The sequence below is a fragment of the Oncorhynchus kisutch genome, linkage group LG6 (genome assembly GCF_002021735.2).
Source record: "Oncorhynchus kisutch isolate 150728-3 linkage group LG6, Okis_V2, whole genome shotgun sequence".
Classification (NCBI taxonomy): Eukaryota; Metazoa; Chordata; class Actinopteri; order Salmoniformes; family Salmonidae; genus Oncorhynchus; species Oncorhynchus kisutch.
Window position 1 is genome coordinate 15,419,391 of NC_034179.2, and position 25,088 is coordinate 15,444,478.

At 43.8% G+C, this 25,088-nt stretch overlaps 1 protein-coding gene across 2 annotated transcripts in view; it reads left to right on the plus strand.

The window, feature by feature from the left end:
• Positions 1-25,088, plus strand: part of cntnap3 (contactin associated protein family member 3) — a 216,530-nt gene that overhangs the window by 111,182 nt on the left and 80,260 nt on the right. For both annotated transcript variants that reach the window (XM_020484881.2, XM_031826267.1), the window contains exons 11-16: positions 12,600-12,706; positions 15,789-15,908; positions 16,605-16,802; positions 18,228-18,384; positions 21,325-21,452; positions 22,981-23,151. In XM_020484881.2, coding sequence (XP_020340470.1) covers positions 12,600-12,706; positions 15,789-15,908; positions 16,605-16,802; positions 18,228-18,384; positions 21,325-21,452; positions 22,981-23,151 — 881 coding nt within the window. The remainder of the gene's footprint in view (positions 1-12,599; positions 12,707-15,788; positions 15,909-16,604; positions 16,803-18,227; positions 18,385-21,324; positions 21,453-22,980; positions 23,152-25,088) is intronic.

The window sequence follows — 25,088 nt, forward strand, 5'->3', positions numbered from 1 at the left end:
CCATAGTTCTTGCCGGCCATCTTTTTCAGATTGTATCTGATATGTGAGAGACAGCGAGTCAAAGCCACTCATGAGGAGCGGAGCTAATGTTTTACTGTCGGCTTTCTCCACGCTCAAATAGGAACACTATTATTGTGACAATTATCAACTCTCCTTGTGACCACACGCGCACAAGCACACGCACATACAAATTCACACAGTCTCAGCAAACAATCTGTCTGTACTGGTTGTAGCTTGTCGTCAGAGAGACACATTTCTCCTGCTTCACTGGTTTTAATTGAATATCTGGACCTGATCCTATTATTTAATTTGGATCTGCTTCTGTCTCTGATGGTCTGGAGACTTTATGGCTCACTTGAAGCAGATACTTTGAACTTTGAGATTCCCTTTTAAAATGAGTTTAGTTGTATAGTTGATTGGCGTATTCAGATTGTGTTGTATTGGAAAGAATGCGCTGCCTGCACTGCAAACAAGCCATATCACTGTCCTTATAGCCACCAACCCTTGGTGGTGATGCAAAAATTAATTATACATCTACATTTGAGTCATTTAACAGACTTTCTTATCCAGAGAGATTTACAGTAGTGAGTGCATACATTTTCATTCGTACTGGTCCTCCATGGGAATCGAATCCATGCTCTACCAACTGATCCACATGGGACCAGAATGGGATCAAAACACAATGCAAAGAGGACAATACACTGTTTATTGTCATGTACCACTCCAAATGAAAACCTGATATAGTGGTGTGTTTGCTACAGGATTCCTTATCGGCTTAGTTACACGCCACAGGTAGCCATAGAGGTGCAGCCGTTAGCCTGGTTGTTAGTGTGTTGGGCCGGTAACCCAAAGGTTGCTTGATAAAATCCCTGAGCTGACAAGCTAAAAATCTGTTCCCCTGCCCCTGAACAAGTCTGTTAACCTGCTGTCATTGTAAATAAGAATTTGTTCTTAGTTAAAGGTAAAAAGAAGAGGATTTGGGGTTATTCATTTTCAGTTTTTAACTGGACAGAATCGCATAGCTAAAACATTCACAGCTAGCGGAAATAACAGTTTCATCTTGTGACTCCATTTCCAATGTTATTGTGGTGTTTGTATGCACGCGTGTCAGTTGGAGAGAGAGAGAGAGAGAGAGACCCAGAAAAAAAATGAGTCAACCAACCCCCCAAAAAATGGTTGAGTCAATTTCAAACCCACAAAAAAAAAAAATCTAAGGGTTAAATAAAGCAGTACTTGTTACCTTCAGACAAGTCCCGTGAGCAAAAAAGGAGGTTGTGTTCGTGAGAGTCTCCCCTTTTTATTGAATGGTAGTTTATAGGTGAAACCGTTCGGACGTTTTCATGCGAAGACCGATTTTCGGGAAGTCTCATGTTCTGACAAACACCGCTGGACTGTAGCTCTGTCACATATCTCTCGTATAACCTGATAGGGATCTCCAGTGTGTCAATCAACTCTATGGGTTTTTAATGGACATTTTCAGCGTGTTTATCATTCCAGGGGAAAGCTTCATCTCGGGCCAGAAACCTGGCCCCAAGATGTGGTTGACCGAATACAGAGGAAAATGGTGTTTGACAAGCCTGTTGACTAGGTAATATTCTAATCAACCACATCTTGGGGTTCTATTCAATCGCCCCCCGCTGTTACATCACTTCAATCTTCCACTCTGTGAATATGAATACCTGTGTGTGTGGTGCTGTTGCTCTGCTGCTATCGGGGGATGAAGAAAGTGAAAAGTAAAAAGTCTCTCCCTTGGCGAGGTGTGTGTGACAGAGTGTTTGAGAGCTAGAGACAGGGGGAGAGAGCGAGTTAATTTTTGAGGCTTGTGTGTGTGTGTGTCTGCCTGCTCACGCCTGCCTTTGTGCGTTTGTGGAAGCTGGAGGGAAAACACTGCTTTTAGCTCCCTCAATGGCCCTATGCTCTGTGTGGAACCTCAGCTTCAGGCAGGGGTGTTGATCTTGTGATAAATAAACGGGGCATTTTGTATAAATGAAGTTACAGTGCCAGTGCACATCAGGCAGGCTACCTGCACACTCCATTACCTCAAGACACGTGTTTGTGTGTGTGTGCATGACAAAGGGAGTAAGGCAATAGCACAAAGCTGGTAGCTTAGCCCTGGAGTGGGGAATTGAATCATTTATAATGGAGTGATTTTAGTCCACTCTCTCTCTCTCTGTTAGCTAGCTACTGGAATTTATCGAGAGGCCAAGTAGCTCAGGAACAGAGAAAATAACCAGGTCAATCAGGTGCATAGCCACCTCACCTTAGACAATAAGAAACAGAGATATGATTATGCCGCTCCTATACAATGCGAACAGAATGATTATCTTTAGATCGTAATCAACATTAGGATTAACATTCTGCTCCATATTAATCACTTGAGATTTCCACCCTATAATTGTCACACTTAACTATATTTACAATGTAGTGACAACTACTTCCATTCTAATGTGTAGTTTTACCACTCTTACTGATGTCTAGCTAATTACGTATAATCCACCATAGCATTCGCTCTTACTGCCATTCATGTACAGTAATTCACACCCTGCATTTAAGCTCCTGGCTGTGCTGTGCTGCAACAATACCTTGTTTTCCCCTTGGCTCTGCAGCACACCCATGTACTGTAGGCTACAGCATTGTATATCCAGGCTATCTATGGCTGCAGCAGTGAGTTTTGTAAGACATTTGCTGTATCCTATCCAAACCTGGGTTTAAATAGTTTTGTTATTTTCTTTCACCTGGCACTCTTCATAAAGGGCAGCTATAGTATTTGAAAGTTAGCGAATAGGATTTGAACCCAGATCTGGATGTATTTTGCTGCAGTGAGGAGTGTTGGACCAGTGAGTTTAGCCTCTGTCAGCCTGCAGTGATCCCCCCCCCCCCACACACACACACACACCCCACCACCAGGATGCACCAGTATCTCTTCCTGAGGTCGCGTTGATGACATGGGGTCCGTCTCTCATAATGTGACGTTGGGCCACCTTTGGTCTCCAGGCTTAGGGGAGAGGACCTGAAGACCTGTCTCACCTGTCTCCTGCAGGGCCCCTGTCAGGCTCAGCCAACCCTTGAAAACACTACAGTTCAGACAACACCAGTGAATGGTAACTAAGAAAACAACACTGTAACCTTCACCATTGTTTCTCCGGGCCTGCTTTGCCTGTCTCTCAGCCTGTGACTTTCCCGCGTCGTGACACGGCTATATTTATCACCCCTCTGTAATTGGGATCACGATGCACGTGGCTTAGCCTGCCAAGGGTTGGGCGGGAGGCGGCATCAGGGCCCAGAGAGAGAGGGGGGTTATGGGTAGCTGAGGGTACCTAGCTGCCCCAGCCTTCTGTCACCCTGTCTGTGAGCTGTGGCATACAGCCCTGGAGCAGGTGCTCTCATGCAGGTGCTCTCACGCAGGTGCAAACACGCAGGTGTTCTCAAGCAGGTGCTCTCTCAATCTCAATTTAAAACTGGCTTTATTGGCAAAAAAAGGTGTATGAAAAAAATAAGTCGGAAGTTTACATACACCTTAGGCAAATACATTTAAACTTCGTGTTTCACAATTCCTGACATTTAATCCTAGTAAAAATTCCGTTTTAGGTCAGTTAGGATCACCACTTTATATAAAAAATGTGTAATGTCAGAAAAATAGTAGAGAATTATTTATTTCAGCTTTTATTTCTTTCATCACATTCCCAGTGGGTCAGAAGTTTTTGCGTCTCTCTCTCTCTCTCACTCTCACTCTCACTCTCACTCTCACTCTCACTCTCACTCACACTCACACTCACACACACACTGCAGACACTACCACGAGAAAAACAAAGTTTACTCTCTGTCCCATCATGCTGTTCAGGGGAATGAGGTTATTTACTTTGTAGCTCTTTGATGCTCTTTTTAGGACATTCTAGCTAGCTTTTCTCGGTAATAGTCTTTACCGGGGGGTTCAGTGACTTGGCGGTGAACTGTAATGACTTGGAGTCATGTTGAGTAGAATTGGATGGAAACACTGTGATGATATACAGTGCGGTGATATCCAGTTCGGTGATACACAGCAGTGGTGTCTCGTTGGATTGATCCCATTCCAGTATTTACAAAATGGAGTTGCACTGTGTGGAAGATTATGGGACCAAGGCCATCCATAACATAATTAGGAATTAGAATACTAATATGATCTCTATGATCCATAGAATGTGATACAATAGTGTGGAGAAAAGAAAGGGATAGTGTGTGTGTGTGTGTGTGTGTGTGTGTGTGTGTGTGTGTGTGTGTGTGTGTGTGTGTGTGTGTGTGTGTGTGTGTGTGTGTGTGTGTGTGTGTGTGTGTGTGTGTGTGTGTGTGTGTGAGAGAGAATGTCCTGAAATGCATGCACCTGAACCTCTGTTTTAGTGTGTGTGTGTGTTGAACAGGATCAAGGTACGTAATAAGAGTTTCTAGCTCAGTGCATTCTGTTTGTTATATGTGAACCTGCTAGCAGGTGTATGAAGTTGTCAGGTCCATCTTTACATGACTCATGGCAGGCTTAGCTTTCCATCCTCTGCTCTCTTGGAGGGAGATATTGAATGAGAAGAAAGCTGCCCATGTGAACATCAGGCTGCAGTGAAAGAGAAAGTGTTTGAGAGAGATTGAGAAAGAGAGTGTTTCTCTGTGTATGAGGCAGCAGTGAGAGTGTGTGAGGCAGCCTGTGAAATCCTGTGATTCAGCTCAGTGGCTGTTCTGGGATCAGTGCCAGCAGGTCAGGCAGACGGATGTGTCTCAGGCTGGGCTGGATGTGTCTCAGGTTGGACTGGATTTGTCTCAGGTTGGGCTGGGGATGATGGGGAGCAGGTTACTGTTTTCGTAATGAATCTTGTTCTGGAGGCAGCTCTGCAGAGTGATCACTAGCTGGCACAGCCACAAAGACATTAAACCAGATTTTTAACCTTAATCCTAACCTTAACTACACTGCTAACCCTAATGCCTAACCCTAACCTTAACATTTTTGTTTTCATACATTTTTACAATACGACTCCCACCGAAGGTGGCTCCCCTGCCTGTTCGGGCGGTGCTCGGCGGTCGCCATCACGGGTCTACTAGCCGCCACCGATCCCTTTTTCCTTTTTCTGTTAGTTTAGTCTTATTAGTTGCACCTGTTCCTTTTGTGTTTCTTGATTTTTGTCTATTTAAGCCGGTTAGGCCCGCTTAGGTTTGTGTTGGATTATTTTGTGTTCACTGTTGATTGTGGATGTGGTTTTGTTTTCTGGATCGTTTACCCTGTGTTTTGGGTTGGTCAGTGTGTATGCGCCCTGTGCTTGGTGTGACCGTTTTCTCCTGATAATTAAATAAAAAATATTGAACCCTCTGCTCTCTGTGCCTGACTCCTACCTTCCACTCCTAGTAACTCGTGACAGAATCCCGCACCTTTTCATGGAGTCAGCAGGAGCAGCCGCACCTCCTCACCCATCGATGGAGGAGAGGGTCCTCCATCATACAACCATTCTCCACCGGATTGGGTCGGCTATGGACCAGATGATGGAGAGGATGGACCGATGGGAGAGGAGTGGCCTCCCTACCTCACCTCCAGCGCCTCTTACACCAGCACCACCTACCCCTCCTTCAGCGTCCGGATCCGTTGCCCTGCGTCTGGCGCTCCCCAGGGAGTACGATGGGGGGATGGCTGGATGCCAGGGGTTCTTACTACAACTGGAGCTATACCTGGCTACCGTTCGTCTGACTCCCTCGGGGGAGGAGAGCATGAGCGTCCTCGTCTCCTGTCTGACCGGTCGAGCCCTGGAGTGGGCCAACGCAGTGTGGAATGGCCCAGACTCGGCGAGTTCACCCACCGTTTCCGGGCCATGTTCGACCACCCACCAGAGGACCAAGCGGCAGGTGAATGGCTGTTCCACCTGAGACAGGAGACGAGGAGCGCGCAGGACTTTGCACTGGAGTTCCGGACCTTAGCTGCAGGAGCGGGGTGGAACGATGGACCACTATCGTTGTAGCCTCCGGGAGGACATCCGCATGGCGTGACGGGACACCACCCTCAATGAACTGATCGACATGTCCATTCAACTAGACAACCTGCTGGCTGCCCGCGGGCATCCAGAACGGGCCCTGTAGATTCCACCTCCAGGCCCTCCTGCTCCAATCCCCATGGAGTTAGGGGGGGCCGCATCGAAGGGGACCGGAGGAGGAGGTTCCTCCTGCACCGGGTGTGGTCGGAGAGGACACACTGCCGATTGGAGGAGCTCGTCTGGGAGTCGGGATGGCAGGCAGAGCACTCCTCGTTCACCCCAGGCGAGTCAGCACCAGACTCACCCAGAGCTTTCTGTCGACCATATGTTTTTGCTAATTTATTTTTCTGTGTTTTCTTCCTCTCTACAGCATAAGGCGCTAGTCGATTCAGGCGCAGCTGTGAACTTCATGGATCGTGGGCTCGTGTGAAGGCTAGGGATTCCCCTGGTGTCGTTAGACCAACCTTTTCCTGTGCACGCCTTAGATAGCCGCCCATTAGGGTCAGGGCTGGTCAGAGAGGCCACGGTTCCACTGGACATGGTAACTCAGGGGAATCATATGGAGCGGATTAGTCTCTTCCTTTTTGATTCACTTGCGTTTCCAGTGGTGCTGGGAATTCCCTGGCTGGCTCATCACAATCCGGCGATTTCACGGAGACAGGGGGCTCTTCGAGGGTGGTCAGAGGAGTGTTCAGGCAGGTGCAAAGGAGTTTCCATCGGTGTGACAACGGTGGAGAGTCCAGACCAGGATTCCACTGTGCGCATTCCCTCTGAATATGCCGATTTGGCTATCACCCAAATACGTCACCCGTCTCCTTGAGTTTATTTTTTGTGAAGAAGGAGGGAGGTCTGCGTCCGTGCATTGATTATAGAGGTCTAAATTTAATCACAGTGGGGTTTAATTACCCGCTACCTCTCATCGCCACGCCGGTGGAGACATTTCACGGGGCGCGTTTCTTCACAAAACTGGACTTTAGGAGCGCATATAACCTGGTGCGTATCCGGGGAGGGGATGAGTGGAAGACCACATTTAGTACCACATCTGGCCATTATGAGTACCTCATCATGCCGTATGGGTTGAAGAATGCTCCAGCAGTTTTCAGAGACCTGCACGGGCAGGGGGTGGTAGTGTACATCGATGACATACTGATCTATTCCGCCACCTGCGCCGCGCACGTGTCTCTGGTGCGTAAGGTACTTAGGCGACTGCTGGAGCATGACCTGTACGTCAAGGCTGAGATGTGTGTTCTCCAAACAAGCTGTTTCCTTCCTGGGTTATCGCATTTCCACCTCTGGGGTGGTGATGGAGTGTGACCGCGTTACAGCCGTGCGTAATTGGCCGACTCCAACCATGGTAAAGGAGGTGCAGCGTTTTTTAGGGTTTGCCAATTACTACCGGAGGTTAATCCGGGGTTTTGGTCAGGTGGCTGCTCCCATTACCTCACTGCTGAAGGTGGAACCGGCACGTTTGCGGTGGTCAGCAGTGGCGGGCAAAGATTTCACTCATCTGAAGGGGCTATTCACTGACTCACCCGTGCTGGCGCATCCGGACCCCTCTTTGGCGTTCATAGTGGAGGTGGACGCGTCCGAGGCTGGGGTGGGAGCCGTGCTGGGGTGGGAACCGTGCTATCACAGCGCTTGGGCACGCTACCAAAGCTCCGCCCCTGCGCTTTTTTTTCGAAGAAGCTCGGTCCGGCGGAGCGGAACTATGACGTGGGGAACCGGGAGTTGTTAGCTTTAGTCAAGGCTCTGAAGGTGTGGAGACATTGGCTTGAGGGGGCTAAGCACCCTTTCCTCATCTGGACTGACCATCGTAATCTCGAGTATAACCGGGTAGCGAGGAGATTGAATCCGCGTCATGCTAGGTGTGCCATGTTCTTTACCCGTTTCCGGTTCACGATTTCATATCGGCCAGGCTCCCAAAATACTAAGGCCGACACGCTGTCCCGCCTCTGTGATACCGAGGAGAGGTCCATCGAGTCGACTCCCATCCTCCCAGCTTCATGTCTCCTCCCAGCTTCATGTCCACCTCCCATACCGATGGTATGATTTGTGTCTATTTAAGCCGGTTAGGCCTGCCTAGGCTTGTGCGGGATTATTTTGTGTCCCCACAATAAGTGTTTGTTTTGTTCGAAAATACCTTCTTTTGTTAGCGCGTTTGGTATACATATCCAAACGCTAATTCTGGTCAGCGTTATATCGGACAGATACTTCAAAACGTGATATTACAGGTCGAAGAAACATTTCAAACTAAGTACAGAATCAATCATTAGGATGTTTTTAACATATAGCTTCAATAAAGTTCCAACCGGAGTACTCCTACTCAATACTGCCCCCAGCCATAAAAAAGTTAAAAGGCTAATTGATCATTAGAAAGTGTCACACAGCCTGGAGTGGTGGGTGTGGAGTCAAGTGCAGAGAGCAGAAGAAAATGTGGGAAACTGAACTTTATTGCGGAATCCACAATTAACGCCAAAAACAACAGGCGAAGACAAAGTGTCCAACCCAAAACTGGGCACAAACAGACAGGGAACACAACACGCAACCAACCTAGACTAACAGAAAACAAGGCCGCACAAAAGCAGGCGGGCCTAACAGGCTTATATAGTCCTGAACCAAAACTCAAACAAGAAACAGGTGCAACCAATAAGACGTAACAAACAGAAAAGGAAAAGGTGATTGGTGGCAGCTAGTAGACCGGCGGTCGTCGTGACAGTAAGCCCTTTTGCAATTATGTTAGCACAGCTGAAAATGGTTGTGCTGATTTAAATAAACAATAAAATTGGCCATCTTTAGACTAGATGAGTATCTAGAACATCAGCATTGGTGGATTCGATTACAGTCTCAAAATGGCCAGAAACAAAGAACTTTCTCCTGAAGCTCGTCAGTCGATTATTTTTCTGAGAAATGAAGGCTATTCCATGCGAGCAATTGCCAAAAAATTGAAGATCTCGTACAACACTGTGTACGACTCCCTTCACAGAACAGCACAAACTGGCTTTAACCAGAATAGAAAGAGGAGTAGGAGGCCCTGGTGCACAACTGAGCAAGAGGACAAGTACATTAGTGTCTAGTTTGAGAATCAGACGCCTCAGAAGTCCTCAACTGACAGCTTCATTAAATAGTACCTGCAAAACACCAGTCTCAACGTCAACAGTGAAGAGGCGACTCCGGCATGCTGACCTTCTAGGCAGAGTTCCTCTGTCCAGTGTCTGTGTTTTTTTGCCCATCTTAATCTTTTATTTTTATTGGCCAGTCTGAGATATGTTTTTTTCTTTGCAACTCTGCCTAGAAGGCCAGCATCCAGAGTCGCCAGAGTCGCCTCTTCACTGTTTAATCAGGAAAACAGTTTTCAGCTGTGCTAACATAATTGCAAAATGGCTATCTAATGATCCATTATCATTTTAAATGATAAACTTGGATTAGCTAACACAATTTGAAATTGAAACACAGGAGTGATGTTTGCAGATAATGGGCCTCTGTACGCCTATGTATATATTCGATACAATATCAGCCGTTTCCAGCTACAATAGTAATTTACAACATTAACAATGTCTACACTGTTGTCATGACTGTCCTGATCAGGTCAGGATACCGGAGACCACAACCCTACAGATTATCTCTCACCCCCAACATAGGAGGAGAGATCTAGGGGTCTGAAGATGTGGGTTTTTTATGACCCCTCACGCCCATGGTAAATCTTAGGCCCCAGACAACATTCCTTTGTCCTCTCACTATGGAGAACCAACCTCAGAACATTAAACATGCAATAAAGGGACTTTGGAACAATGGTTTCCGTCAGCCACAATGGTGTTCATGACGATAGATGGAATATGAAAATGTATGTCATTTTTGTTCTGTTATTAAAGGTTAATAGATTACGTTATTACGAAAACATTAACTTTAAGAGTTTTCCCAGTATATGTTTGATGTTTATACATTGTACGTTGTGTGGAAAATGTCCAAATCAAAGAGAATATTTTGCTAAAGATGAAATGTGAAGTTAGTTGTCTAAAACTGGATTTGAGTCAAATCTAGACCTTGTCTCTTAACTTGGTATGCCCAGAGAATTGCCCTAAAGGCGGTTGCGCCCACTTCTGACCCGAGGGTATAAGACATGTGAGTGAAGAATAAACATATCAGACTAAGTGACCCGAGCTGCAGCCAAGGTCTAAAAAGTAAATGAACCCAAAACTCAACCCAAGGTTGAAGACCTTTTTCTACCCATGCTACTGATGAGTAGCTGTGTCTAAGCGGGTGAATTTAAGCCGGTCCACCTAACCTCCACTCTCCATCGAATCGTGGTATCTACACTGTTTCATTCCTACACTGTGAGCTCTGAGCTACAGAGCTGTCTGTCTTCAGAAGACCCCTCCCAGACCAAGGGCGAGGAATCAGACCAAAAGGACACTGACATCGTGAGGACAACCAGAGAGTTGCGCCGGAGAAGTGCGTCATTGAAAAGCGTAAACGACCCACGTGGAGCTTCCCATCTGAGACCTCCCACACGTAATTACATCATTATATTCTGACCCATAAGAGCGGCAGTTCGGGGCAAGGCTAGGGTTAAAATAAGCATAGCTGACAAATGCACCCAAATGTATATTTCTCTTGTGTACTTTCTCTTTTTCTCTCTCTTTTAAATCCCCATTTTGGGTGACACGCGCCATAGTGTGTTGGCCCGTTATACTAAGTTCTAATCAATAGCCTAGACTGTGTTTTTGTGCATGTGGATCTTTTATCATCATTTTAGCTTTCTAGTAAATAAATAATCAACTAAGATTGGTGTGGTACGAACTCATTGGTGGGACCCGGGTCTGTGCAGATTCCCGGTTTATGCGACGTTCAGAATGAGACTGTAGAGGAAACTGATTAATTAGCGACTGTTGTAAAATTGATATTCGTTAATTTGGGAAATGGTGCCCCAGGTTAATGAGTTATTAATTGCTTGATTTGCTTGACAGTCGTCACATTAACTAATACAACGTCACAACACTATTTCTGATCAATTTGATGTTATTTTAATGGACGAAAGATGTGCTTTTCTTTTTTTTCTTTTTAAAAAGAAGGACATTTCTAAGTGACCCCAAACTTTTGAACAGTAGTGTAATTGTAATGGTGCCCATTATTAGTTCTCAGAGCTGACCATTTCAGAGGACATTCTGAGAATGCCTACCTTTACAGGTCTTGAAAAAACTTGAGAAAGGTGTAGAAAATCGAAAGAACACTGGGCCTTGAACCAAAAGCAGATGAATTGATATTAAAGACAGTATTATAAAACATAAAGAGATGTATTTATTTTAGGCATTCACAGGATGCCAAAAAAAATGATTTTGTGAGATATGTCTCTCTGAGAAAATAGTTTGACTATGCGCCAGGGGTTGGAACCAATTCATGGAACAGAACCCAAAAATTGAAAATAATTAAATTATTTGAGGAACAGAACGGAAAACTAAAGTGATCTATACTGTTCCCGGAGCAAAAACGTTATTTTAAAAGTGTGGGAATCAGTTAGTTTCGTTATTGTACGTTCTGGGCATTTTTTTCTAGTCCAACAAAAATCGCAACAGCCTATGCAAAAGCACTCACTCTGTCACTCAGAAACGTATTCCAGCATCTGCCTGCCAGCTGGAAATCTTTGCCAGTGGGTGTGTAGGCTACCTGCCCCTCCCCTCCCCTCTGAAGCATTGGTTAGCCTACTGTAGCGTACTGACATTACAAACATAATTAAGAAATTAGGGAGAGAGGTTTAATTACAGAATACTTTTTCAATACTAGTTAATACAAGTCAATACTAGTCACATTTCCCATTGGATTTATTAACTATAAACAGGTTAGATGTGTTTTTAATTTTAGTGCTGCTCTGCACACACAACATTGTTAGCTAGTCCTGCACACACAACCTTGTGAGCTGGTCCAACGTTAAACCAACTCGGAAGTTCAAACATATTCAGAGTTCCTCCATAGAAGCCGCTCCTCCGTAGGTATAATTTTTGGGGACGAATTCTGATAATGCATGTTAAAACAAGATGCCCAGTGCCTCAAGGCAAGCTTCCTCCATCCTCTTTCACTCTCTCCTCACCATCATATTTTCAGTTACATCTCACGCCCTACACTGTGACTGGCAGCACAGTGTGTGTGTGTGTGTTTGTCTTTCAGTATGATTAAACCATGCTATTACGGCAAAATACAAGTTGCTCTTAATGACTTTCCTGTACAGATTAAATCACTTACCCGCTCCACAGCAAGCTTCTCCATTTGAATGTAACCTTTATTTAACTAGGCAAGTCAGTTAAAAACTCATTCTTACTTACAATGACGGCCTACACCGGCCAAACCTGGATGACGCTGGGCCAATTGTGCACCGCCCCATGGGACTCCCATTCAAGGCCAGATGTGATACAGCCTGGATTTGAATCAGGGACTGTATCTCTTGCACTGAGATGCAGTGCCTTAGACTGCTGCGCCACTCGGGAGTTCAGATAGAGCATTCACTCTATCCTCACTGATTGGTGAAGTAATTTAAAATTGAGCTAAATGTATATTTCAGAGGTATAAAAAGGAACAGAAAGATTTCTGACCTTCAGAAACCTGTGGGGGATAAATCTCTTCTCTTTTCAGATGCTCTCCAAGCCATTGTGAACACGGGGGGAGATGCACCCAGTCTTGGAGTACCTTCCATTGCAACTGTTCGAACACGGGCTACAGTGGAGCAACATGTCACAGCTGTAAGGAGACCTTGTGTGTTTCTTAAAAATCTTAAAACCACAGTGTTGTTTTTAGAACTGAAGAATTCTTTCAAAACCTGTGTGTGTGCTTGCTTGCATGCGATTAGTAACCGCTCGAAGCAGAAGGTGTATATCCAAACTGTAAAGCTAGCGCAGAACTAAACAGACTAAACAAACATACTGTCGAGAAGATATTGTGTTTGTTCCTTAAACATGCACAGAGACACAGCCAGTTGGATTCAAGGTCAAGCGTCTTATCTCTGATGCAGCAATAGCCTGCTGCAGTGCCTGACCCGTTTGACAAAGCCTCACCATTGATAAGGATTAGGACAAAGCCTTTAATGATGTGAGAGCTTCTCTCGCTCTGTCTCTCTAAGTCCGCTCAGAGTCATCATAAATTGTATGGAAGATTTGAACGTTAAATTAAGCGACTTGTCAGTCAAACATAATCGCCTCACCATTTAACACATTCACACTTGAGTTGCGTTGAAATTGAAGTGCTGGTGGAGACCGGAAAAGGACTGGTGATTTTCTTTGTCTCTATAATTAAATTGGAATTAAGGAAGTGTTTCAGGTGAGGAGGAAATAAGATATTTACGAGAATGGAGATATACTGTGTGACTAAACTGTTAGAGGTTGTTAGTTATTATTTTCTGACAAGAGGGGAGGGTTTGTATTGTTTCATACGTTGTGAACGCACATCCAATGACTTGCATGGTGCTCAGTACAAATTGCCAGACGATGACTTTCGAGTCAAAATGGTGCACAAAAAAAAACAGGAGCATTCATCATTGTACCTATTCTTTATTTCATGAGGGTTTTGTATTATGCCAGGTCAATGTGTTCTAGTTATAGCAGGGTTTCATAGTCATGTTCAGGGGAACCCACAGAGGTACACATTTTTGTTCCTGCCCAGCACTTATACACCCGATTAACACGCCCTTGATTAGCTGCAGGTGTGTCTGTTCTTGGCAGGAACAAAGAATTAACTGAGGAACCCTGCTCAGGGTAACAGTGAAAGGGAATACACTGAATACAACCTCCTGTTAATGTTGTTATTGATATGGCCATGTATTAATTATTTATCAGTCAGACATGCCCACTAGCCATTAACCAATGGCTATTCAGAATAATATAGACTGGTATACACACGGTGTGCATCTGAAATGGCATCCTATTCCCTATAAAGTGCACTTCTTTTGACCAGGGCTCCAAAGGCTCTGGTCAAAAGTAGTGTACTATACAGGGAATAGTTAGCCATTACGGACAGAGTCAAAGAAATGGCAACATCTGCAGTGATGGGGCTTGCATTCCTTAGGGACACCAGCTAGCACCCTTTAATCTAGAATGCAATGGTTTTCTGTGCGTCTCCTTTCAAATAATGATGGTTAGCACATCAATAATGTAACAACCTCCGCAACAACAGAACAGACTGCTGGCTCAAACACACACATTACATCAACAGAACAGGCTGTTGGCACACAAGCTACTGTAAATCAGAGTGGAGAGAGTTGAGTGCCCAAAACAAAGAACGCCTTTCGCTGCTCTGCGTCAGTGGAGCCTTGTTGTCTGGCACACCCCAACATGGCTTAGTGTCTTGGAATATAAAAGTTTGTGTTGTTTGCTTTGTGTATGTGTGTGTTCTGTTTGCACACCCAATGTGCCTTGGTGTCATAGATTAGAATATGAACGTTCATTTGATTTGCTTTTAGTACTGTATGTACATGTTATGTACACTGAGTATACAAAACATTAAGAACACCCAGTGGTGGAAGAAGTACCCAATTGTCACACTTGAGTAAAAGTATAGCTACATAAATAGAAAGTTACTCAAGTAAAAGTGAAAGTCAGGCAGTGAATTACTACTTGAGTAAAGTCCAAAAGTTTTAGGTTTTAAATACACTTAAGTATCAATAGTAAAAGTATGATTCATTTAAAATTCCTATTATTTAGCAAAGCAGACAGCACATTTGCCTTGTTTAAAAAATAATAATTTGCGGATAGCCAGGGGCACACTCCAATACTCAGACATTATTTACAAAAGATGCATTTTGTGTTTGGTATACGTATATTCTGTGAGTTATTCATTTAGAAATGTGAATACATTATAAAGTATCATTGGACAGCCCTTGCCACCCAAAGGCATTAAGTATGCTCCTCAGCTGAAACATTTAAATATTTTCCTCCAAAGCAATCCTAGATGTCAAAATCTTCATAAACAGTATAAATTATAAACAATTGTTTTCTTTCAGGAAGTGGTGTTAAAGACTTGATTTGGAAATTTACATATAGACCACATGCCAGGTCTCAAGTTCTTAACTTATCATACTTACTTTCACATCTAGTGGAAACATGGCAGTGTTTGCTCTAAAAGTTGTTCCTGTGTAATGTACATTTAATTGGAATTCTTGCGCATGTGTCTGTTGGTGGTTGTATTTGTTTCAGTTCATAATTTCAGTCAGTACTAATTTCAGCAGTGGGGGAAAAGCAGCGAATGTTATTCTTGAGTAAAAGTAAAGTCACCCAGTAAAATACTACTTGAGTAAAACTATTTGGGTTTAAATATACTTACAAGTAGAAAAAGTAAATGTAATTGCTAAAATATACTCAAGTATCAAAAGTAAATGTATAAATCATTTCAAGTTCTTTATATTAAGCAAACTACACGGCACCATGTTATTTATTTTATTTTATTCTAAGGATAGCCAGGGGCACACTCCAACACTCAGACATTTTTACAAATTAAGCATTTGTGTTTAGTGAGTCCACCAGATCAGAGGCAGTAGGGATGACTAGGGATGTTTTCTTGATAAGTATGTGAATTAGATCATTTTCCTGTCCTGCTTATCATTGAAAATGTAACGAGTACTTTTGGGTGTCAGGGAAAATTGTGTAAAAAGTAGATTATTTTCTTTAGGAATGTAGTGAAATAAAAGCAAAAGTTGTAAAAAAATATCAATAGTAAAGTAAAGTACAGATACCCCCAAAAACGACTTAAGGTGTAGTTTAAAGCATTTTTACATAAGTACTTCACACTGGCAGTAGGTAACCTAAGTGCTTGTGTATATTTTCTCCTACTCAGCTGTCTATGAGAAGTCATGTGAAGCGTATAAACACCAGGGTAACACATCAGGCCTGTATTACATAGATGTGGACGGAAGTGGTCCGATAAAGTCACAGCTGATCTACTGCAACATGACAGGTAAACCACACACACATGCACGCGCACACACACACACAGACACACAGACACACACACACACACACACACACACACACACACACACACACACACACACACACACACACACACACACACACACACACACACACACACACACACACACACACACACACACACACACACACACACACACAAGCTAATTAAACCACTGGATGACTATGTGGTTTCCCTGTTACATTATATATACATTATACCACTGCATGGATAGTTAGGGTTTCCCTGCATACATAACCACTGGTGGCAGTGTGACAAATAATCTCCACTTAGTTTTTACTATTGCCTAATGCAAATCTGTTATGACAGAGAAGTAGGGTTCAGTTAAAGTGCCACCAACAATCTGGCATATGGTACTTCCTTATTGCCCGCCAGTGGCAGTTTAGTTATTTCTCTCACTGACGGAAACAGATAGACACCTCGTTTAGGGGGCTGTTGATGGCTCTCGGTAAGTAACTGAGCTGTGAGCTGTGGCTGAGATCCCAGATCTTCTGACAGGATTTCCATCCTTCAGGGCTGGCACCAGCTGCTATCGGAAACATCTCGTCTTCCCACCCACCCCATCCCCATTTTCACACTGTCTCTGCTATCATTAACATTTTCATAATTATTTAGAATGATCCTAGGATTTCCCTCTGTTCTCTCTCTCTTCTCCTCCAGATAAAACATGGCTGGTGATCCAACACAATAACACGGAGCTAACCAAATTAAAGGCCTCATCTGGGATAAATCAGCATTTAGCCTATTTTAACTATTCTGCCGACGCGGAACAGCTCTGGGCCATAATTACCCAGGCAGAGCACTGCGAGCAGGAAGTCCTCTACCACTGCAGAAAGTCACTCCTCTTAAACACACCAGGTGAATCATTTTATTAACAGTATTGATCCCAGCCAGCCATAAAGGTCAGGATGATTAAAAACCTGCTCACTCAGTCAACTGTGAGTCAGTGTACGCATCCCAAATGGCACCCTATTCCCTATATAGTGTACTACTTTTGACCAGAGCCGGCAAAAGTAGTGAACTATTTAGGGAATAGGGTATCATTTGGGAGACACCCTGTGAGAGGGAGTGCTGCTCTCCACCCGCAGAGCTTAAGCAGATGTCACAAATTGATTATTGTGCTCATTGTTGCAAATTCATTTATGTTTTAGGGGGGGGGATTGTTCTATGTAGGCCTACCCGTCATATTGTTATGCTAGAATATTCATCATTTCTGGATGTGTTATGGTACATGCACTGAGTGAGTTAGCATTTAGGTGATTCGTTTTTGCGTTGATTGGTGTGTCGTTGGTGTTTGCCATATGATATTAATTTGTAATGACTCTTTTAAACCTGCAAATGAACATGAAACAAGGCAACTCACAGCTTCACAGTGTAATTGCTGTCCATTAGCTGTCTCGTTACTGTAGAGGCTGACTGAGGGAAGAGGAAAACAATGTCAAAGCTAAATAAATAATGCTGGAAAATGTCAAATGAAGAATAATGAGGGATAGAGTATGGTTTTAGGTTTCTGTTTAAAACCAGACAGCCTGCTTCAGGTGGGGGAACGTGATCAGACGAGTGATGGAAGAAATAATCAATGAGAATGACTTTCTTTTCTCTTTCAAGGCAGCACTCTGGAGTCTGGCCTGTTTTTGGGGGGAAAGTGGTGACTGAAACCATTCTCAATTAAGCACTCTCTCTCCTCTTGTTACAGTCTTTTTGTGGAGCGTGTCTCTGTTATATGTCATTAGTGTCCTCATTGCAAATAGCACCAAATTGATCTTTAGGTAAAACACATCTTGTCTGATCTGTTTTTACATTTTTACCCAAACATCTCATGCCCTACATAGTAAATAAATGAACAGGAGTTTGGGAGTCTGTAGTATTTTTGAACACACCCCTTTGTTAGGTTAACATTTATCAGAGTAAATAACTCACGGACACTAGAGAAGCTTGACCAAGTTTTATTCTTCCCAAAGGGTCGACACAACTGTATTCAGACAAATAGATAGCTTCCCCTGTGGTGGTATTCATACCCCACTTTGGGTGGAGTCTCCTCCTTATCTCTAAACATTGCATCCTTCCTGCTAAGCAGGGAGCTAAGTGATCTGAGCCTTCAACGGTTTCTCCCCTTATCAGTACTGTCACATGCAATTGTTTTCCCTGCACTCAGCCCCTCATTATGGCACCCCTCATGTCTCTTGTGTAACTAATGTTCCTATTCTCTGAGTATAACAATGTTCAAAGTTTACTCCAGAATCCGACACCTTCAAAGTGTGTGTGTCTGTGTCTTTATCTCAGATGGATCTCCATTCACCTGGTGGGTAGGTCGTACAGATGAGCCCCAGACGTATTGGGGCGGGGCGGTACCAGGGAGCCAGCAGTGTGGCTGCGGTCTTCAGGGGAACTGCATCGACTCAGACCACTACTGCAACTGTGACGCTGACCGCAAAGAATGGTACAATACCATCACATTCTCTATATATTTCCCTCAATCTCTTTCTCTATCTGCTCCCCTCTTTCTCTCTCGCTATATATCTGCTCCTCTCTATATATATACCATGGGGAGAACAAGTATTTGATACACTGATGGTTTTGCAGATTTTCCTACTTACAAAGCATGTAGAGGTCTGTAATATTTATCATAGGTACACTGTGAGAGACAGAATCTAAAACAAAAAACCAGAAATCACATTGTATGATTGTTAAGTAATTAATTTGCATTTTATTGCATGACATACGTATTTGATACATCAGAAAAGCAGAACTTAATATTTGGTACAGAAACCTTTGTTTGCAATCACAGAGATCATACGTTTCCTGTAGTTCCTGACCAGGTTTGCACACACTGCAGCAGGGATTTTGGCCCACTCCTCCATACAGACCTTCTCCAGATCCTTCAGGTTTCGGGGCTGTGCAATACGGACTTTCAGCTCCCTCCATAGATTTTCTATTGGGTTCAGGTCTGGAGACTGGCTAGGCCACTCCAGGACCTTGAGAGGCTTCTTACGGAGCCATTCCTTAGTTGACCTGGCCGTGTGTTTCGGTTCGTTGTGATGCTGGAAGACCCAGCCACGACCCATCTTCAATGCTCTTACGGAGGGAAGGAGTTTGTTGGCCAAGATCTCAATACAGTGCAGTTGTCCTCTCCCCTTTGCAGAAAAGCATCCCCGAAGAATGATGTTTCCTCCTCCATGCTTCACGGTTGCGATGGTGTTCTTGGGGTTGTACTCATCCTCTTCTTCCAAACACGGCGAGTGGAGTTTAGACCAAAAAGCACTATTTTTGTCTCATCAGACCACATGACCTTCTCCCATTCCTCCTCTGGATCATCCAGATGGTCATTGGCAAACTTCAGACGGGCCTGGACATGCGCTGGCTTGAGCAGGGGGACCTTGTGTGCGCTGCAGGATTTTAATCCATGACGGCGTAGTGTGTTACTAATGGTTTTCTTTGAGACTGTGGTCCCAGCTCTCTTCAGGTCATTGACCAGGTCCTGCCGTGTAGTTCTGGGCTGATCCTTCACCTTCCTCATGATCATTGATGCTCCACGAGGTGAGATCTTGCATGGAGCCCCAGACCGAGGGTGATTGACCGTCATCTTGAACTTCTTCCATTTTCTGATAATTGCGCCAACAGTTGTTGCCTTCTCACCAAGCTGCTTGCCTATTGTCCTGTAGCCCATCCCAGCCTTGTGCAGGTCTACAATTTTATCCCTGATGTCCTTACACAGCTCTCTGGTCTTGGCCATTGTGGAGAGGTTGGAGTCTGTTTGATTAAGTGTGTGGACAGGTGTCTTTTATACAGGTAACGAGTTCACACAGGTGCAGTTAATACAGGTAATGAGTGGAGAACAGGAGGGCTTCTTAAAGAAAAACTAACAGGTCTGTGAGAGCCAGAATTCGTACTGGTTGGTAGATGATCAAATACTTATGTCATGCAATAAAATGCAAATGAATTACTGAAAAATCATACAATGTGAGTTTCTGGATTTTTGTTTTAGATTCCGTCTCTCACAGTTGAAGTGTACCTATGATAAAAAATTACAGACCTCTACAAGCTTTGTAGGTAGGAAAACCTGCAAAATTGACAGTGTATCAAATATTTGTTCTCCCCACTGTATCTGCTCTCCTCTTTCTCTCACTCTCTTTCTCTGTCTGTTTCCCTCTTTCTTTATAAAGAGTGGCAGGGTAGCCTAGTGGTTAGAGTGTTGGACTAGTAACTGGAAGGTTACAAGTTCAAACCTCTGAGCTGACAAGGTACAAATCTGCCATTCTGCCCCTGAACAGGCAGTTAACCCACTGTTCCTAGGCTGTCATTGAAATTAAGAATTTGTTCTTTAACTGACTTGCCTGGTTAAATAAAGGTTAAAAATCTCTCTCTATATTTACTTCTTCTTTCTTCCTCATCTTCTGAACAACAATCCCCACTACTCTTCAACTCCTTTTTGTCCACCCTTCCCTATGTAATGTCTGGATCTCTGCCCCAACATGCTATAGTATACCATCTGCTGTACTCAAACCTCAGTGTGATTCTCTACTGACTGAGATTCACCTTTCAATTTTTTATCATATTCAGAAAGGGCCTTGTTCTCTCACCGGCATTTGTATTTGTTTTCATGAAATTTTTATAGCCCCCACAACAGTAATAAGACTACAAGAACATAAACATCAGCGAGAGTAAACATCATCTGGATGGAGGTTGTTAAAATCGGCACAATTTTCTTTTCTATTTCCTGTTGTGATTGTTTGTGCCCTAGTGGTATTTGATTAAGCAATAATCAGAACAGGAAGTAGCTGGCCAGAAGGAATGGTTCTAATTCTAGGAGTATGAGTCAAATGCCTACGTCTCCAAAGATGCAGCAGAAGTATACTGTACTTACAACTCTATTGTATAAAAATAACATTCATCCTACATCTCTGTATGTGTATTTCTTACAACACCAGCAGTGCACAACTCCAGTTCTCGAAGGCTCCCATCCTGCTTCTCGCTTTCACTCTCTCTCATATTGATTGGCTATAGATTCCACACACCTGGTAGCCCAAGTAATCAACTTGCCATTGAAATGCAACAAATGGTGTATCCTGTTAGCTCTGGAGAACCGAAGCTATACACCTCCACCCTATACCATGTTTCTCATCGATAGCTATACATATTAGAGAGATTATCGAGAGCAACCAGACCAGCTGCCTGCTATTACTGTCACACTGTGAATCCAGACACAAAGACAACCTACCGTTACTGTGCTTCATAAACTAACCAAAAATCAAATACTCAGGATGGCTGTTAATTAGGATCAATTGAAGAAAGCAACATAGGCCAATATACACAGATTTTGATCTGGTCCTTTGTTCCTCTGTTGTTTTAATGCATCTCTCCTCTGTTTTATGTAACCCAGGGCGACTGACTCTGGTCTGCTCACCCATAAGGAGAATCTGCCGGTCAGATGGGTGGTTGTTGGGGATATACAGAGACCTGGATCAGAGGCAGCCTATAAAGTCGGACCACTCAAGTGTCATGGCGACAGTAAGTATCAAATTATGACATTGTAAAGATAGTCTCACACTCGATCTACAAGTGCTACTGTATTCAGCTTATTCACCCTTTCCACAGAGGCTTCTATATGGAACCCAAAACGGTTCTACCTGAAACCAATGTGTACAGCCGAAGAACCCTTTGGAACCCTTTATATTCCCAATTATTTATTGGGTATCACCAAAGTTTTGGCACACAGTGCCTTACTCTGGGTTAGAAAGTAAGGATCAAGTCAATTAATCGTTCAACTAAATCAGTCCATTATTTAATCCATTAATGACCCTCCTTCAATAAACTGACTAGGTTTTACTGAGTACTATGTGCTCGCTTTGATATATCAGTCAATCTATCACTCCATTATTTCTTTATGGACATGGAGTATTTACAATGCACACAGGCTGTGATTCAAACAAATGCAGATAAATGACCTGAGCACTGTAGACTTTACAAGCTACTCCTACACTGTGTCACTTTCTAACCTTAGTTCTTTGGTTATGTCTTTGTTTAGTATGGTCAGGACGTTAGTTGGGTGGTTTGTCTATGTTCCTTTTTCTATGATTTGGGATTTCTGTGTTTGGCCTGCTATGGTTCTCAATCAGAGGCAGCTGTATATCATTGTCCCTGATTGAGAACCATACTTAGGTAGCCTGGTTTCACTTTTGAGTTGTGGGTGATTCTTTTCCGTGTTAGTGTTTGTGCCACACGGGACTGTTTAGTTTGTTTCGATTTTCGTTTGTTCTTTCACTTTGTTATTTTGTATTTTGTAGTGTTCAGTTTTACATACAGTATTAAAATGGACACTTACCACGCTGCAAATTGGTCCGATATCTCTTACTCCTCGTCGGAAGAAGACGAGTGTTACACTCTGAGTCCTCAGCACAGTCATTTCTTTTCCCATACCTGTTTGATGCTAATGCAACATTCTCTTCCTCTCCATCAATCATCATGTTAATCACTCTGATTATGCACATAACCTAATTATCTGTACCACATTAGCAGAATGGTTACAAAAACAATGTTCTCTCTTTTATGCACTTATGCTGATGGTGGTAGGTAGTTGTTAATCAGGCAATAATGAATCAAGAGTCCCAATCTCTTTTTTTATTCCTAATTGCATCCTTGGTTACCTGAAATATTTATCTTAGTAAATTAGACATAAACGGGGGAAACAGAGGTGGAATATAATTAAGATGAATTAGAAGAAACAGTTGGCCTGTTCATGTGCCTGACAGTCTCATCAACAGATCATTATTATCAACTGAGAATGAAACAAGTTGAGGACATACTCTCGAAGCCACATCTTATTTTGTTCTCAGTCTATTTAGAACCTTAGTTTACAATAAGCACCCTTTTTCTCAATCAGCACCTTGTTATGGTTGTTGCACCTATGTGATTTGTGGTTGTCTTACTTACCTTAGCTGAATGGACTGACTAAGTCATTCTGGATAAGAGTATGCTAAACGACCAAAATGTATGTACATGTAAATGGTAAATGTATTGATTTCCATAATTTCCTCAGAGAACTTCTGGAACGCAGCGTTCTTCAACAAAGAGACATCATATCTGCACTTCCCCACGTTCCACGGAGAGCTGAGTGCAGACATCTCCTTCCTGTTCAAAACCACCGCTGCTTCAGGAGTCTTCCTGGAAAACCTGGGCATCAAGGACTTCATACGGGTTGAACTCAGCTGTAAGTAGAATGGATGAAGTCGGCTGTAATAGAGTCGATAAAGTCAGCTGTAATTAGAGTGGATCAAATCAAATCAAATCAAATTTATTTATATAGCCCTTCGTACATCAGCTGATATCTCAAAGTGCTGTACAGAAACCCAGCCTAAAACCCCAAACAGCAAGCAATGCAGGTGTAGAAGCACGGTGGCTAGGAAAAACTCCCTAGAAAGGCCAATACCTAGGAAGAAACCTAGAGAGGAACCAGGCTATGTGGGGTGGCCAGTCCTCTTCTGGCTGTGCCGGGTGGAGATTATAACAGAACATGGCCAAGATGTTCAAATGTTCATAAATGACCAGCATGGTCGAATAATAATAAGGCAGAACAGTTGAAACTGGAGCAGCAGCACAGTCAGGTGGAAGTTGAAACTGGAGCAGCAGCATGGCCAGGTGGACTGGGGACAGCAAGGAGTCATCATGTCAGGTAGTCCTGGGTCATGGTCCTAGGGCTCAGGTCAGTTGAAACTGGAACAGCAGCATGGCCAGGTGGACTGGGGACAGCAAGGAGTCATCATGTCAGGTAGTCCTGGGGCATGGTCCTAGGGCTCAGGTCCTCCGAGAGAGAGAAAGAAAGAGAGAATTAGAGAACGCACACTTAGATTCACACAGGACACCGAATAGGACAGGAGAAGTACTCCAGATATAACAAACTGACCCCAGCCCCCCGACACATAAACTACTGCAGCATAAATACAGGAGGCTGAGACAGGAGGGGTCAGGAGACACTGTGGCCCCATCCGAGGACACCCCCGGACAGGGCCAAACAGGAAGGATATAACCCCACCCACTTTGCCAAAGCACAGCCCCCACACCACTAGAGGGATATAGCCCACAAAGATCTCCGCCACGGCACAACCCAAGGGGGGGGCGCCAACCCAGACAGGATGACCACAACAGTGAATCAACCCACTCAGGTGACGCACCCCCTCCAGGGACGGCATGAGAGAGCCCCAGCAAGCCAGTGACTCAGCCCCTGTAATAGGGTTAGAGGCAGAGAATCCCAGTGGAAAGAGGGGAACCGGCCAGGCAGAGACAGCAAGGGCGGTTCGTTGCTCCAGAGCCTTTCCGTTCACCTTCCCACTCCTGGGCCAGACTACACTCAATCATATGACCCACTGAAGAGATGAGTCTTCAGTAAAGACTTAAAGGTTGAGACCGAGTTTGCGTCTCTGACATGGGTAGGCAGACCCTTCCATAAAAATGGAGCTCTATAGGAGAAAGCCCTGCCTCCAGCTGTTTGCTTAGAAATTCTAGGGACAATTAGGAGGCCTGCGTCTTGTGACCGTAGCGTACGTGTAGGTATGTACGGCAGGACCAAATCAGAGAGATAGGTAGGAGCAAGCCCATATAATGCTTTGTAGGTTAGCAGTAAAACCTTGAAATCAGCCCTTGCTTTGACAGGAAGCCAGTGTAGAGAGGCTAGCACTGGAGTAATATGATCAAATTTTTTGGTTCTAGTCAGGATTCTAGCAGCCGTATTTAGCACTAACTGAAGTTTATTTAGTGCTTTATCCGGGTAGCCGGAAAATAGAGCATTGCAGTAGTCTAACCTAGAAGTGACAAAAGCATGGATTAATTTTTCTGCATCATTTTTGGACAGAAAGTTTCTGATTTTTGCAATGTTACGTAGATGGAAAAAAGCTGTCCTCGAAATGGTCTTGATATGTTCTTCAAAAGAGAGATCAGGGTCCAGAGTAACGCCGAGGTCCTTCACAGTTTTATTTGAGACGACTGTACAACCATTAAGATTAATTGTCAGATTCAACAGAAGATCTCTTTGTTTCTTGGGACCTAGAACAAGCATCTCTGTTTTGTCCGAGTTTAATAGTAGAAAGTTTGCAGCCATCCACTTCCTTATGTCTGAAACACATGCTTCTAGCGAGGGCAATTTTGGGGCTT